General features: G+C 36.9%; 1 protein-coding gene across 1 annotated transcript; it reads left to right on the top strand.

Moving 5' to 3' along the window:
* Nucleotides 1–5,608: 5,608 nt before the first annotated feature.
* LOC137410605 (putative glucosylceramidase 4) lies at nt 5,609–14,535 on the top strand. Its single transcript, XM_068096050.1, has 11 exons — nt 5,609–5,697; nt 6,431–6,625; nt 6,815–6,958; nt 7,662–7,795; nt 9,576–9,748; nt 10,683–10,831; nt 11,816–11,904; nt 12,394–12,615; nt 13,561–13,724; nt 14,048–14,161; nt 14,365–14,535. Exons 1-11 carry the CDS (start codon nt 5,637–5,639, stop codon nt 14,462–14,464), a joined length of 1,545 nt encoding a protein of 514 aa, XP_067952151.1. The 5' UTR covers nt 5,609–5,636; the 3' UTR covers nt 14,465–14,535.
* The last annotated feature ends 789 nt before the right edge of the window (nt 14,536–15,324 follow it).

Raw genomic sequence — 15,324 nt, 5'->3', positions numbered from 1 at the left:
AACTACTACCAGGCTTCAGAGGACCTGGAGCCTGGATCCCTAAAGGTCCCAGACCCCTGGAATCCTTGTTTCTGCACAGGATGAAGTCCTGTACAGCTGTCAAAAAGAGAGGGTCAGACAACTCTTGGAAGATAGCTGCCACTGGCAACAGATGACTATGCGTACCAGCCAACTCATATGGGTCCGATGGCTCTGAGGAGCTGACAGAGCGTTCGCCGAGACCGAGGTGGCCAGGTAGGGGTTCGGGGCCTGACAGCAGCGGTTCTGGTCGCAGCTGCTCTCACCTCCCAGTTCTGAATGGACATACCCCAGGGCCTCCACAGAAGGAGAGTGTTGCAGCAGAGTGCTGTGGCCAGAGTCTTAGAGAATGGTAACGAGATATGATTACACACCTAAATAGAACTCCCAGGTTCAATGCATGTGTGTAAACACCTGCATAGAATCTGGAGGTTGCACTTGCACACCTGCATAGAATCCCCAGGTACTTGCACACCTGCATAGACTCTCTAGGTATTGTACTTACACACCTGGATCGTATCCCCAGGTACTTACACACCCATATCAAATGTCTAGGCACTAACACACCTGCATATGATTGCGAGTACTAACACACAAAGATTCCCCAGACAGCATGCCTATATGAAATATTCATTTGATCACACACCCCTGAGTCTTGAGTCAGAGTCATTAAAGTGCTGAATTCCTAGAAATAACTCAGACAAGCCAAAGAAAAAGTGCTGCAAATTACTGGTAATTGGCAACCAAAAGCAGATGTGCCAATTTCTTAGAATTTCTGTTGTTCTAATTAACTATTGATTTCACAAAACTGGCAGTGATCAATGAAGTCACAGACATAAGTACCTTATTAGTGGACACGTTTTTTTGTTGAAATTTTCAGACTTTTGATAAGCTAAGCACTGTATGTACTGTGTACTGCCATAAATACCCAGACTACGTAATTCTGTGAATTCTAAGACTATCGAAAACCTCAAGTTGAATTGTAAAAAATATCTGGCAGAATTTTAAATGTGATTCATATATAAAAATTAAACAACAAAAAGAGAAGAGCGTGAGAAATATCTAGGGCATGTCTTAACCAAATCAACCAAGAAACGTGGGTTCTTGAACAAAAAGTGAGTTATTGAAAATAGAAGTTTAATTGTGTTCAAAGATTGTGTTTTGGTAACTTGTGAAAATTTCACTGATATTATAGTACATCATTTGCTAGGCAAACCAGAAATGTTTTAAAATGGTTACGCAATATTTTTTTCACATTATTCAAATAGCTTTGTGCAGCATAAACAGCTAAAACTCACCATGAAAAGAGGAATACCTACTGGACATCTTTTAAAACAGCATGCTTCTCTTGACTCTCACTTTCGAATAAAATAAGTAAGTAAAATTTATTTTACTGTTGACAGTTTGTTTTGCTTTAAATGCTGTACATGTACTAATTCATCATTTTCTCCAGAAATACATACATTATATTATGTCGAAGAATGCATTAGTTGATATCCTTTGTTCTTATAGAAGGCGTTAAACCAGTATTCAAACAATTCAGTTGACGAACAAATATCTGGAATGAATTGTATTTGAGAACTGATTTAGAGCTGTATAAATAGGCAGGTTTATTGTGGATTTACTAAACTCAGTACTCTAAAGTTTACAGGTTATTATTGGAACATGCTTAATTACTATTTTATAAGTATTGCCTATGTATGTAGTTTTAGATCTTGATTGTGATATGTGAAGCCTACATAATGTGTGTTTCACGGTTCAATAAAAAGGTTAAGTAAATACGAACAAGTTTAATGGAAAATCGGTTGCCCAGGCTACTTATTAGGCACAAAGGTGATATATCATGTGTGAAAAGTATAGATGTGCATGTTTGGATTTCTATTTGTTACCGGACTAGATTTGTTATACAATTCGTAATCCTAACAGATTGGAGCCATTTAGTTCGAAAGCTACACTTTTTGAAATTTATGTTATCAACAGATCAGTGATTGCCAGTAGCTAATGATAACCGAATGTCTGCTAAATTATAATGTTTTTATCACATTCGGGCAGTAGCAAAATTAGTAAAATAAATAGAGCTAACACGTGACCAGTTACAAAAAGTTCAGCCTTTTAGCTGAGAAGACTCATCAGGTCATAGCAATGCAATTCACACAGTAGTCATGAAGCAATGCTTAACTATATTAAACAAGTTTTTAAAGTAAAGTTATGTCCATTATAAAATAACAGTATGATTAAAGATTATATCTCATAGTGCTTTTATAAGCTGCTCCATAACCCTCAATGGCTAGCGCCTACAGTTTAACTTACTCTATATATTACAGAAGGTAAGTAGACGACTACAAAGTCTGTGAACAATTATTAAAATATTCCCATTCTGCCTTTTCTTACATCACAAACTGTTCCTTCAGTTGCTCCACTTGTTGCTCTTGCTGGTTCACCTGTTCCTTCCTCTGCTCTAATTGTTCTTTTCTCTTCTCGACTTGTTTCCTTTTGCTGCTCCACCTCTTTATTCTGCTGCTCCACCTATTCCTTCTGCTGCTTTACCTGTTCTTTCTACTGCTCTACTTGTGCCTTCTGCTGCTCTACCTGTTCCTTCTGCTGCTCTACCTGTTCCTTTTGCTGCTCTACCTGTTCTTTCTGCTGCTCTACCTGTTCCTTCTGCTGCTCTACCTGTTCCTACTGCTGCTCTACCTGTTCCTTCTGCTGCTCTACCTATTCCTTCTGCTGCTTTACCTGTTCTTTGTACTGCTTTATCTGTTCCTTTTGCTGCTCTACCTGCATGTTCCTTCTGCTCTTTACCTGTTCCTTCAGCTGCTTTACCTGTTCCTTCTGCTGCTGTTCAGTAAGCAGTTAAATCAGTTCATTAGTAGGAGTAGTTATGTTGGCTGAAGTCAGTTTAAACAAGACTCTTTATGTCTGAAAAAGAAACTCTTTCAAGCACATCAGCAAGATAACTGACAAGTGAACCGTATTTAGGTGGAGAGCAGTGAAGTACTGTAAAAACATGTCGCTTGAATATCCTTGTCCCAAATTATATGGTTACTTTCACAGATACTCACATGTATCAGTATACTGAACTGAGTGTACACTGAAAAAGGTAAAAGATATCCCAGTTATACTGTATATACTCCGAGAGTTTGATAGCAAAGTGACTTTAATATTCATAGCCATTAGAAGCAATCAGTAGCTACTTCAAAGCTTGCTAAAAGATCTAATCTCAGCACTTCTGCATGAATATAAATGTTTATTTAGTCTACTGTAGTGTCCTAGCAGTTAGTTTAGTGAGTGAGTTACTGAAGGTGGGTTAACCAACCCATTTATCAAACTGATAAGTTGTAATTGCCACAACTATCGAGCTAATTCTCCTTCCCTCACCATACTATTATTGCTTTCTCTTCAAGATACATGTGAGTTAGCAGTTGACATGCATGTAGCTGTACATACATGACTTGTATGTGGAGATGTTGTCAGTTTTCTATAATACTCATTTTTGTTATTCATCAGCTCCATAATTCTTTAAAATTTTCATACTATATAATTTTCAGATCTATAGTCAAAAACTCACTAATGTTAGTCAAGTTCTCAAAACGGCATTCTCTTATTTTAATAAATTTGTAGGCTCTATACCAATACTTGAATTGTTATATTCATGTATTGGTTGACAATCATTAAAAGTTTTATCGAGATCATTCTCCCACGACCAAACACGAGCGAAGCGAGTGTGCCGGAGCTTTATGATAAATGCATATGTGCACACAACTCCCAAAAATTATCCATCGACGGGCATACCCAAACCCTTGTATCGAAATCCCATCAAAAAATTTAACCATTTTTCTGTAGAGTCGTTTAAGTATAATAATGATACAAAACATATATAAACCTATTTAATTATGTTACCAAGTCTTTGAAAAGTGTCGACAATATCATAAAACTTACCCATCTGATCGGATTATACATAGGTAGAAAGATTAATTTGGCCTAAAGTCGCCATTAAAACCTGACAAGCCTTTTTAATCAAAATTAAGACCGGCCAACAAAACGCCCATAAAGCCGTGCGACAGATAGTAGAATCATAAAGCCGTGCGCATTTCACGAGAAAAACGTGCACATTTCACCAGTTCTGAAGTTACCGCTGGAATATCATTTATTGCTCTCTCTCGGAAAAGTATAGTTCATATTGGAAAAGGTTCATTTCCTGTTACAAAATAAAATTAAAAATTGGTAAAATATTGAGAATAGTAACTTTAAGATCTTGAGATTAGATTTTACTGAACTATACTTTTCCCTATTATTAAGGAAAATGAAAAATTTGCACACTTTTAGTAAAATCCAATTTCAAGATCTTAAAGTTACTATTCATTGGCTCACACAAACCAACTCTCAACATTGTACAGTTGTAACAGGAAACGAACTTTTTCTAATATGAACTATACTCTTCCCTTTCTCGAGTTCTAAACATTAATGACTTACTTGTTAACAACTTCGCTAGGGAGCGCACCACTCGATTAGCTATCAATGACCAAATCCTACAACGTGAAAGAGAGGAGATTAGATGGCGTGACCTTGAACAAAACACTGCAACTATCTAACAAAACTACTTCTATTATTTTCTATATGAACTTTTTCTAAACACTTTATATGTCTCCTTTTCTATATATTTCCTTTGTTATTAGTTCGTACACAAAATACTTTGCATATACTTATATAAGGCCTACATATAAATCTATTTGCAACATTATTCTATATCATATACCATTATTCTATTTCTATTACTTTATATACAACTTTACATTCCCCATATACTTTCCATTCACAACATTCCTAACATTCTTCTATACTTACACTTCTAAAATAGAACTTTTTCACCTTTATATATCCATTTATATTATACTACCAAATAAAACTGTAATATCAACAATCAACCATTTACTTGTATACCTGGTCTCAACCCAACTTTACCTCCAAAATAAATTGTTAGTTGCACCTTTTTGGAGTCATGCTCCCTCAAATTTATTTTATATCATCTTGAACAACTCTAATTTACACTATACTCTGTCAACTCCTGCTGATAACTACGTTTTCAACAACCAGCAGTACCCTTTCTTTTTTCCATTATCACTTTGGTCGTAGGCTGTATGACAAGGGAATTTCTAGTTAAGTCTTACTAAATCAATTTTTATTAGTATATAATTAATTCAGGTTTTATTTCCAACTAATGCTAATTATGTGAGCACATGGATTGGTCATTTTTATTAGAGTTTTTGGTGAATAAATGGACCCAATTAATCAAACAAATTTCTGTAATCTTTAGCTATACCGTGTTAATTAATGCCTTATGTAGCTCCTCAAGCACGGGTGGTTTTGATATCACATCACATTAAAATACCAAGCGTGTGAAACTGCTCTATTCCCTTAATAACGCTCAGATGTTCTCTCTCCAATAGCATCAGACCCATCATCTATCCAATGAATGAGAGTTTAGCATTGTTTTGTCCATTGATGGAGACCCTGACATACATCTATCTATCTAACCAATAGCTGAGGTTATGGCACTTTCTCATAAGCACCAGAACATATAGCAGATGCTGAGAGAGCTGTAGCAAAAGGCTATCAGCATGGCAGGACAGAGGTGTGTCCTGCTGTTACTCTGTGTCACCCTGACTGCTGTTATTACAGGTAGACTGTGTATATTAGTATTCATCTAGATTCTAGTTCGTCTTTGCTGCAAATATGTTTTACAATTTTTTGAAGCGTTCTGTCACCTACTCAAGCATTAAATCAATAAATAGCTTGATATGCAATAAATGCATAGCAAGACTAAGTGGTTGATTAATAGGTACCTTGTTTATTATTGAACTTTTGCAAAACATTGAAACTAGTTTAAGCATAACAAATGCAATTAGCGACAGCATGGGCTGTTTCCTAATTGACTGTTTAGACCTTCGCTGAACATCATGTGTGTTGCTCCAAAGCTGTCAACGTTTTGGATTGTCTGGAACACAAAGACACTGATAAGTCACACCTGTTGGTAATGCAGTTACATGCGTTGGTAATAAAGCCACACCTGTGGGCAATACAGCCACACCTGTTGGTAATACAGCCTCATCTGTAGGTAATACAGCCACACCTGTTGGTAATACAGCCACACTTGTTGGCAATACAGCCATATATGTTGGTAATACAGCCACACCTGTTGGTTGTACAGACACACCTGTTAGTTATACAGCTACACTTGTTGGTATTATAGCCACACTTGTAGGTAATACAGCCACATCTGTTGGTAATACAGCCACACCTGTTGGTAATACAGCCACATCTTTTGGTAACACCGCTACACCTGATGGTAATACAGACACATCTGTTAGTAATACAGTCACACCTATTGATAATATCGTTATACCTGCTGTAGTTTCTGGAAAAGACTGTGACCAAGTTTCCTTTAACGGAAGTTCGATAGTGTGCAGATGCAATGCTACTTACTGCGATACAGTACCAGAGCTGAAGCTTAGCGCAAACAGTTATACTATCTACACTTCGACGATGGCAGGAGACCGGTTCGCTGATAGGATTGTTCCTTTCTCTAGTGAAACCTCTCCAGCTACTGGTAAGCAAATCCTATTCATACAGATTTCTTTACACGCTTGGATATTTTTACAAGCAGAATAATAACATCTGTGTATGGGTAAGATTTCAATTTAAACGCTGTTTTTCCATTCTTTGAACAGAATGTTGTAAAAATGAGTTTGTGTTTGTTTTGACCAGCCTATGTGATTACTCCCCTGTTACCATTTAGGACAGGCTAGAGTGAACAGGGCTAACAGCTACCAGAGCATTATTGGATTTGGAGGAGCCATGACTGACTCGGCTGGCGTTAACATCATGAGCTTGTCAGAGAATGCATCAGACAACCTTCTTAGATCCTATTACTCCAGTCAAGGTAAGAGCAGTTCTGGTGGCTTTGCAGAGGCAACTAGTGATTGATCAACTGCAGTTGGGCTCATCAATAATCTCTTATTAGTTTCTGGCAAGCGTCTGGGTCGGCCGATTTGCTTCGCAAATGAGCACATCGATTGATATTACCGACACAAATATGTTTCTCATTCTAATTGGTTTTTGGTGTGTGCTCTTTCTATGTGAGATAATCGAGCTGCACTCGGTCTGCTCTGATTGACTGTCGCAACTGAACGATCGTTTGTAGTTCAGGCGATTTAAAAAAATATTTACTCAGCTAAAAACAAGTTTTTCAAAGTTTATTGACCTATCAAAATTTACAGTAAATCACCTGGTTATCTGTTGGCGTACTCATATCTTTCGAAACAGACAATGGTATTTAACAACTGCCGCATGTGGTTGTTAACAATGCTCTCTTTCTTTCGGTAGCCGCCATTTTTACTTGTCATTACTTTCTTTCATCCTGACATCTTACAGTTGACCTTTAATGGTCATTTGCACTTAACTATTACATTGATGCTCCTTACCAATTAGATAGCATCATTTATTGACCTCCAGCTGACCCACATGTAACTATCTCAAGTCCTGCTCTAAATGGCTTATGCCAATCTGGCAACCTGTGCGGGTCTTGTAAAAATGTCATTAGACACTGTGGGAACGCATATTTGATATCAGTTGACCATTTACAGGACTCGAGTACACTTTGACAAGAGTACCGGTAGCTTGCACTGATTTCTCAGTACGTAACTACACATACGATGATGTAGATGATGATGTTGAACTTAAACATTTTGCTTTGGCTTCTGAGGATCTCACCATGAAGGTAGATATTGGTGTTTATAAAGTGCATTTCCTGTTTATGTAACGGAGTGACTTACAGTACATGGCTTCAGGGTTGTTTGATAGATTTATTCATTCATTTTATGAGAATGTTCATTAGCATCTATATACACTTTGAATGTTCTTGTGTGTAACTTAGGTTTATATAATAATAGCAGTGCTACTCGGCGTTGCCCAGGTAATAAAAAGTTCTTTGGACAAAATATTGATTTGTCTTGAACATATAACAACATTTGCCATTCTAACTTTCCAACTACATCTCATGAGAGAAGTGTTTTGTGTAGTTGAAATAAATTAAAACAGAAAATAAAAACAACTGTAAAGGTTTGCAAACTTCATATCATGAGGAAAAAGTTTTGTGCAGGACAACTGAATTAAAAATAAATAAAACAACTGTAAAAGTTTTCAAACCACTGTAAATTTTAAAGTTTCATAACTTTCAGCTTTTACGTTGTTCGAGATCCGAAACAATTTTTCCATTAGAATAAATGTATGTAAATTTTAATCCATTCTAAGGCGAGAAAACAACTTCGGTAAAATATTTTACATTTACACCATAAGCTGTACTGTATACTGCATACTATAAATAAAAACGGGTAGATATAGATCGTGTTTAATTTTAATAAAAGGTTTTCTATTTAAGATGATTGAAAAAGAAAACAAAAGTGAACATTTCATATGTTTTGCTCTTAAAACAGCAAAAACATTAAAAGTTAAGATAAAATAACAAAAATTGCAGAAATTGATAAGGAAACAGCAAAAAATGCAACAGATCAGTTATATCAAAAATCGTAAGAAAAAGAAAATATAAACAGCAATGGCACTTTTACTTCACATCTTTGAAGGAGAATCTTACTCCAAAACATTTTAGGGTAACTCGACTGAAGGGGTTACAATGTATCTCCCTAGCAAATCTCTTCGGTAGAGGAGACGCCTTCCCAGATGGTTCTTCCCTTTTTGTAAAGAATTTATGAAGCGTAAATTGCTTCTCCATTTGTTAACAAATGCTTCCATGCTGTTTCTAGAGCTGTTCCAATTCCAATGCGCATGCTCCGGTTTGGTTGAGAACCGAATTTATATTTGAGATCCGAGACGAACAAATCTCAAAATCTTTGGTCGAAAACCGAGTTGGTCGAGAACCATTATGTTAGAGAACCGAGGTTCCACTGTATATAATCAGTACACAAATCGCCAAACTTTAAGTTTGAGATAAATTATTGTCGATATCTTGGGGCGGAATAACTTAGCCCTAACAAAAAAAACGCCGAAGAAGCATCGCGTTGCATATACTTAGGTCCCAAAATATTTTTGAACAGAGGCATCATAACTCGTGGACACAAGGCTAAAATAATTAGCACGCGCATGGTGTATATGGTATATGAAAACGTAACTGATGACTACGGCGTTCTAGCTCAATGGTAGAGTGTCTGGATTAGAAACTGGTCGATGCATTCGTGGTATTCATCGCGAGTTCAAATACATCAAAATCTGGAATTTTAATATCAAGACTTTAAGATCTATAGCCGGACACACAGACAGACACACATACTTTAATGACCCGGAATGACCCACAGACATACTTTAAGTAATATATATAAAGAAGTACATAGGTCATTTGCCTTTTTAGATGCTAGCATTTGCAAACTAAATTGTAGGGACGCGCGTTACAGGACCCTCTAGCAGAGATATTTGAAGACTGATTTTAGCACTGTTTTAAGAGAATAGCCATTTTATTCATATCACGTGACCTCTATGTTTTGCAGATCCCTCTTATAAAGCAAGCGCAAAAAATGAGTAATCGAACAATTAACTTGTTCTCGACTCCATTCGGGGCGCCCTATTGGATGAAAAGGTCTGGCTCGATGACCCATGGTGGATTTCTGAAGGGTGATCCAGGAGGAACATACTATAAAGCATATGCCAATTACTATGTCAAGTGGGTAATAACTCACCTCCTCTATAAAGTCAAAGCATCTGTTTATGTATGGAACCGAAAGTATCTGGCTTTGTGATACAGGTTACACATGTTTAAATCACTATGTTTGTATGGATGATGCGAATTTGGAATTGTGAACACGTTGAATTACCAGGCGATGAGTATCTCAATAGACATTCGCATGTTGTGGATTAACACTGGAGCTTTGTTAAAAAAGATAAAAAGTTCTATACCGGAGTTCATAGCAGCACACTCCGGTTTCACTTAGCAGCAAGCTTTTGAAATAGGAGTGACTGATGTGTGGAAAACGGTTAAAATAAAACAGCCTGCACGGCATGGCCTCACGCATCATTCGCCATTTCTGTTTCCATCTTTCGAAATCGTGAAACATTCATTGAAACACGAGTAACAAAACTCGTTTGACTTGCGCGTTTTTTGCCGTTTCAATCTAGCTGATTAATAGCATCATGGAAACATAGTGTACGTGACACTTGAAGCTTGTTCCTTGTGATACATACGACTCTCCTAGTTTGTTCCTATATAATGCAAGTGATATCTGTTGACGCATGACGAGTTTTTGCAGTGTGATGCAAATGACACCTGGTTACATGTGGTTCTTCATGTTTTCGACAAAAGCAAGTAAAACATTTATAGAGATGAGATCACTCATTGGTCATGTTGATGGCCACTCTATATATACTATCCATTGCTTTAGTCGCCTACAAAAAGCGCTAGCCAAAGACTCGAACCATGTAAGAACTTGAGATACTCTGTAGCTATAGGTCAAGGACAATTTAAAGACAACTTACCTACACGCAAGAAGTAAAAGTGAAGTGGTCTTAAACTTACCTTGTTTGCTAGGCAGCATTTTACAACAAAGATATTTTGTGACAGCATTACGACTTGTTGAAGTACATTTCTATTTTATTCACAGGTTCCTTGAAGCATACAAGGACAACGGCATAGAGTTTTGGGGGCTGACACCTCAAAACGAACCAATATTTGGTTTGCTTGGTGTAGTTGGCTCTCTATCTACGGGTTTTACAGCTTCTCAACAAAGAGACACTATAGCTATGGATCTTGGTGAGTCTGATACAACGCATTTCATCTCTTTTATTAAACTTCATTTGCTTTGGTTTTACACTTCAGGCTCTATCTGAAAGAGGATATTTTTTGTACTCCCATACGGAAAATCAAAAATCCTATTAATTTTCGTGATTTATTTTATCTACCCATCTTATCAGCAGTATTCTTAGGTCCTTGACCCAAACTTTCTGCGGTTCAACCTCAGTTGTCCGACGAGCTAGAGTTCAGAACAACAACTATAAGATCTTTTTGCTTTAGACACCAATCACAAATTTAGAATAAAACATATCTGAGATCAGCTGAGAAAAGCTGACCACCCGGCTCATTTGTCTTAAATTCCATTAAACTGTTGGCTAGCTTGAATATGTTAATTTTTATTTGTCACATTTGAATATGTCACAATCAATGAAAATACAACATATTTTCAATGTGCTTTTTTTACATAATTTGTTGAGAATAAAATCTGAGAAAATGATGTATGAACTACTACAGGTGTGGCACTACAATTTCCATCTTAGCCCACTTTATGAAGTGAGTATTTATGAAAAATTCAGTTCACTTAACGTACCTACTCTCTTAATAAATTCTTAATAAACAGTTTATGGTGTAAAATAATTAGACAGTTGTTTTGTAATCTTGAAACATATTAAAATTATCTGTAACGAGGAACATTGTTTCAGCATTTGAAGAGCCCTCTGGGATAGATTAGATCAACAGCTGAGGTCAAAATTTATTTTGAAAATTCAACTTCGCAGCTATCTGAAACTGCTTCCGATATAGACACAAAAAAAAAGATAACATGGAATCGCATGAAAATAATATTTCAGGTCACATGGAATTGCCTCACATGGAATTGTCATTGATTAAAATCTATGACTCTCCTTGTGTTTCATCACATCTCTTTTTTACTCTCTTTCATTTTTTTGGCTTTTATTAAACTTTTAGCAGCTTTCCATGCTTTTCTTTATGCTTCTGATTCAGGTCCGGCCCTAGAAGCTGCAGGATTTGGACATTTGAAACTAATGATATATGATGAAAACACCTTTTACCCAGAGAAATGGGCCAGTAAGGTATGACCTACTTTCACAGTTCTACTTCAAAATTTACTAAGTTCCCGTAGAGCGATAGCGTAATGATACACCTACATAGGGCCCTGCAATGCCATCATGGAAACAGCCATGTCTCTCATCTTGTCGTAATCCAGTATCGCTGTTTGGCAGAAACTCCTGTGTGACGTGCATATCTTTGTGCCATGGGAACAACCAATAGCGTTGCACTTGTGAGTGTGCACAGGTTTTGCTTAGAACCTTGATATAAGATACCTAAATACAACCTTGACATGAGGTGTCACACAACCATCGCTCAACTATAGAGCTTTATGGAAACACGATATGCATGACAACCCACCATAGCGTGTCGGCACTGGTACGCCTACGTAGGTGTCCCTACACTATCACTGTAAGCAAACTTAGTAATTGTTCGAAACATAAGAGTTATAGGCAGCTTTTCTAACATTGGTTGTCACCAAATAATGTGGCTGTCAATTTGACATCCGACAGGTATACGGGGATTCAGTAGCCAAGGACTACGTATCGGGTCTCGCTCTTCATGACTACCTAAATTACCTCAGCGGGTATGAAGTGATCACCAAAACCCACGAGGTTGCGCCTGACAAGTTTATCCTGTCAACAGAATCGTGCATTCGCCCACCTAAGGGAACTCTTCCTGTCGAGCTAGGCAGTTGGGAAAGAGGAGAAGACTACTTCAATGATATTGTCAAGGTACACTACAACTTCCTTATAACCTACATATCAGCAGCTAGTCTACCTCTATGCCTGGTTGTTATAAAGTACTTGTCAATGAATGTCAATGACTACATCATGGTATTGTAAAGCAATATCTTCATCTGTAAATCTTAGTGTTTGTTTGTCATCTGTCTGTCATGTTTCCAGTTATAGCAATAAAGTTACAGAAATGAAAAATTAACTTTGCACTAGATTTGAACTCGGAGCCTTCGGTTTTGCCGACAGGCATGCTATCCATTGCACTATGCATCCAACTGGCCATACTATGGAATAATTTTGCACATCATACTTATTACACCTGCAAATCTTTAATGCCAATTGGTTAAAATAGCACGCTTCAAGCTGCGGTACCATACTTAAAGATCATGATTGCGTGAGAGATCATGAGGTAATCATTTTTCCTACTGTTGGCTTCAGAGGGACTGACATGGCTCTTATTATAGTAACGATTTAAACTAGCTTAAGTTATCAAATTTATTGAATAAAAAAAACTTGGCCAATTAAAAATAACTTTTCTATAAAAAACTTTTTTGATTATTTATGCAATGCCGGGCATTTATGTAGTCCTAAAATAGGTCTTAGTAAGCATAGGAAATACACATTCAAGAGTAATAGTTGGATAAACCTCCGACTCTATGATAACCTGTTTCTACCTAAACAATGTAATAGCTGTAGTGTCACACTGAGTAATCAACTAGTACATAACACACATAGACTGGTGTCATGTCGAGTAATCAACCAGTACATGAGACACATGGGCTGGTGTCACACTAAGTAATCAACTAGAACATGAGACACATGGGCTGGTGTCACACTGAGTAATCAACTAGTACATGACACACATAGGCTGGTGTCACACTGAGTAATCAACTAGTTCATGACACACATAGACAAGTGTCACATCAACTTTAACATTTACAGGTAATGCAGAATTGGGTTACTGGCTGGACAGATTGGAATATTGCTCTTGACATGTCTGGTGGACCGAGTTGGGCAAACTCTGCTGTTGACAGCCCAATCATTGTGAATTCAGACTCAGATGAGTTCTACAAACAGCCCATGTACTACGCTATGGGTCACTTCAGGTCAGCTCGCAAGTCCCTTACTCTAAACTTTAGGTACTAAGTCTACAGTAGGTTAGCTGATTTCCTGCACAGGTTTTTAACTGTTCCAGCTTTTCTTTTTAAGCTACTGTCTGTTTTTTGTAAACTTGCATCTATAAAAAACATTTCATGTACCGAGGCATTTCAAGGTTTTATCTATTACTTGAGCAACTTGGAAAGTGCTGTACACGCTGTCGCTGCGAGCGAGGCCTTCTCCTTTACTATCCTCTTCACAGTATCAGAGAAGGAATAGGCATGCATCACTTAAACTCTGCTAAAAAAGACACCTTTATGAACTGTTACAGCAAGTGGGTGGTTCCTGACTCGATCAGGCAAGAGATGACACTGGAAGGCACTGAGATTGATGGAGTTGCCTTCACTACCCCAGATGACAATTCTGTGATAATTCTATACAACGCGTAAGATAATTATTACTCTTCTGCTCTCACTATCGAACAAAAGAAAACCAACTAATGTAAATGCTGGAGAACTCATCCCGTATTGTTCCTATTGGTACTCTATTGCACTCTAAAATAAAATAATATATTATGATTTAAATAATTTAATATAATGTGATGCTACCAATCATAATTAGTAACAAAAAGGTTGTTTATATCTACAGGATGGACATTGAAGAGGTTATCAAGGTGACTGACGGTGAGAAATCTTTCTCTGTGACAGTAAAGGCAAGGTCATTCAACACTCTTATTTACCAGAACTAGCCAACTCATTTCTGTAAACCTTTTGTGACTGGAGGCAAGATTATCTGAATCCGGGGACTGAATGTTCATAAGCAGCAAAGTAAGCTCATTTTAAATTGTGTTTTGTTCCGCATTTCGATTATTATTGTTAAAATGTTGTACAAACTGGCTTTAAACTAGTAGATCATGTGATTGTTTTACACTCTTTTGAGTTGAATTATAATTCTTAACTTTTTAGTAACCACCAATATAATTCTTACCAGGATCTAGCATCAGAGATTATGTTCATTCATTGGAGCAGGTTTCCTGATTTTCCTTCAGGTCTGGTCAGAGGGATCAAGTTTAAAATAGAGTATATATATATACTGTATATATAATAGAGTATATATAATATCAGTCTAAAAAACTGATAGTAGGTGTGTATAGTGTCAGCACAACACGCCAAAGCACTATATTCATTTAATAGGTTGTCAATGCTAGCAAAATTCATACTATAAAAATTAATGTCAGTAATTTTTGAAATCTTACCAATTATATTTACATATTGTAAAATGCCTGATGCAACGACTCCAATATTGCATTCGCTGTCCAGCTCTGTTATCAAGTTCTACATTACATGAGAAAAGATAACAGCTTATCAGGCTGATGCATTATTCTTTACTTCAATAGTTTAAAAGTTCACTGATTCCTATAACAGAGATAATCATAGTAACCATTATTTGCATTTATAACGAGTATTCCACAACAACAGTTGCTCTTTTACAAGATATGTCTACAATGATAAACAACTTAACACAAACTAGAGCATCGGTGGTCTCCATTATGTGTGGTGGCTGGACTTGCTTGAAGAAGCATTTTCCACTCATCTGTTCATCTTTGTG

Source organism: Watersipora subatra, chromosome 1 (assembly GCF_963576615.1).
Source record: "Watersipora subatra chromosome 1, tzWatSuba1.1, whole genome shotgun sequence".
Lineage (NCBI taxonomy): Eukaryota > Metazoa > Bryozoa > Gymnolaemata > Cheilostomatida > Watersiporidae > Watersipora > Watersipora subatra.
This window is presented reverse-complemented; position numbering and strand designations above follow the sequence as displayed.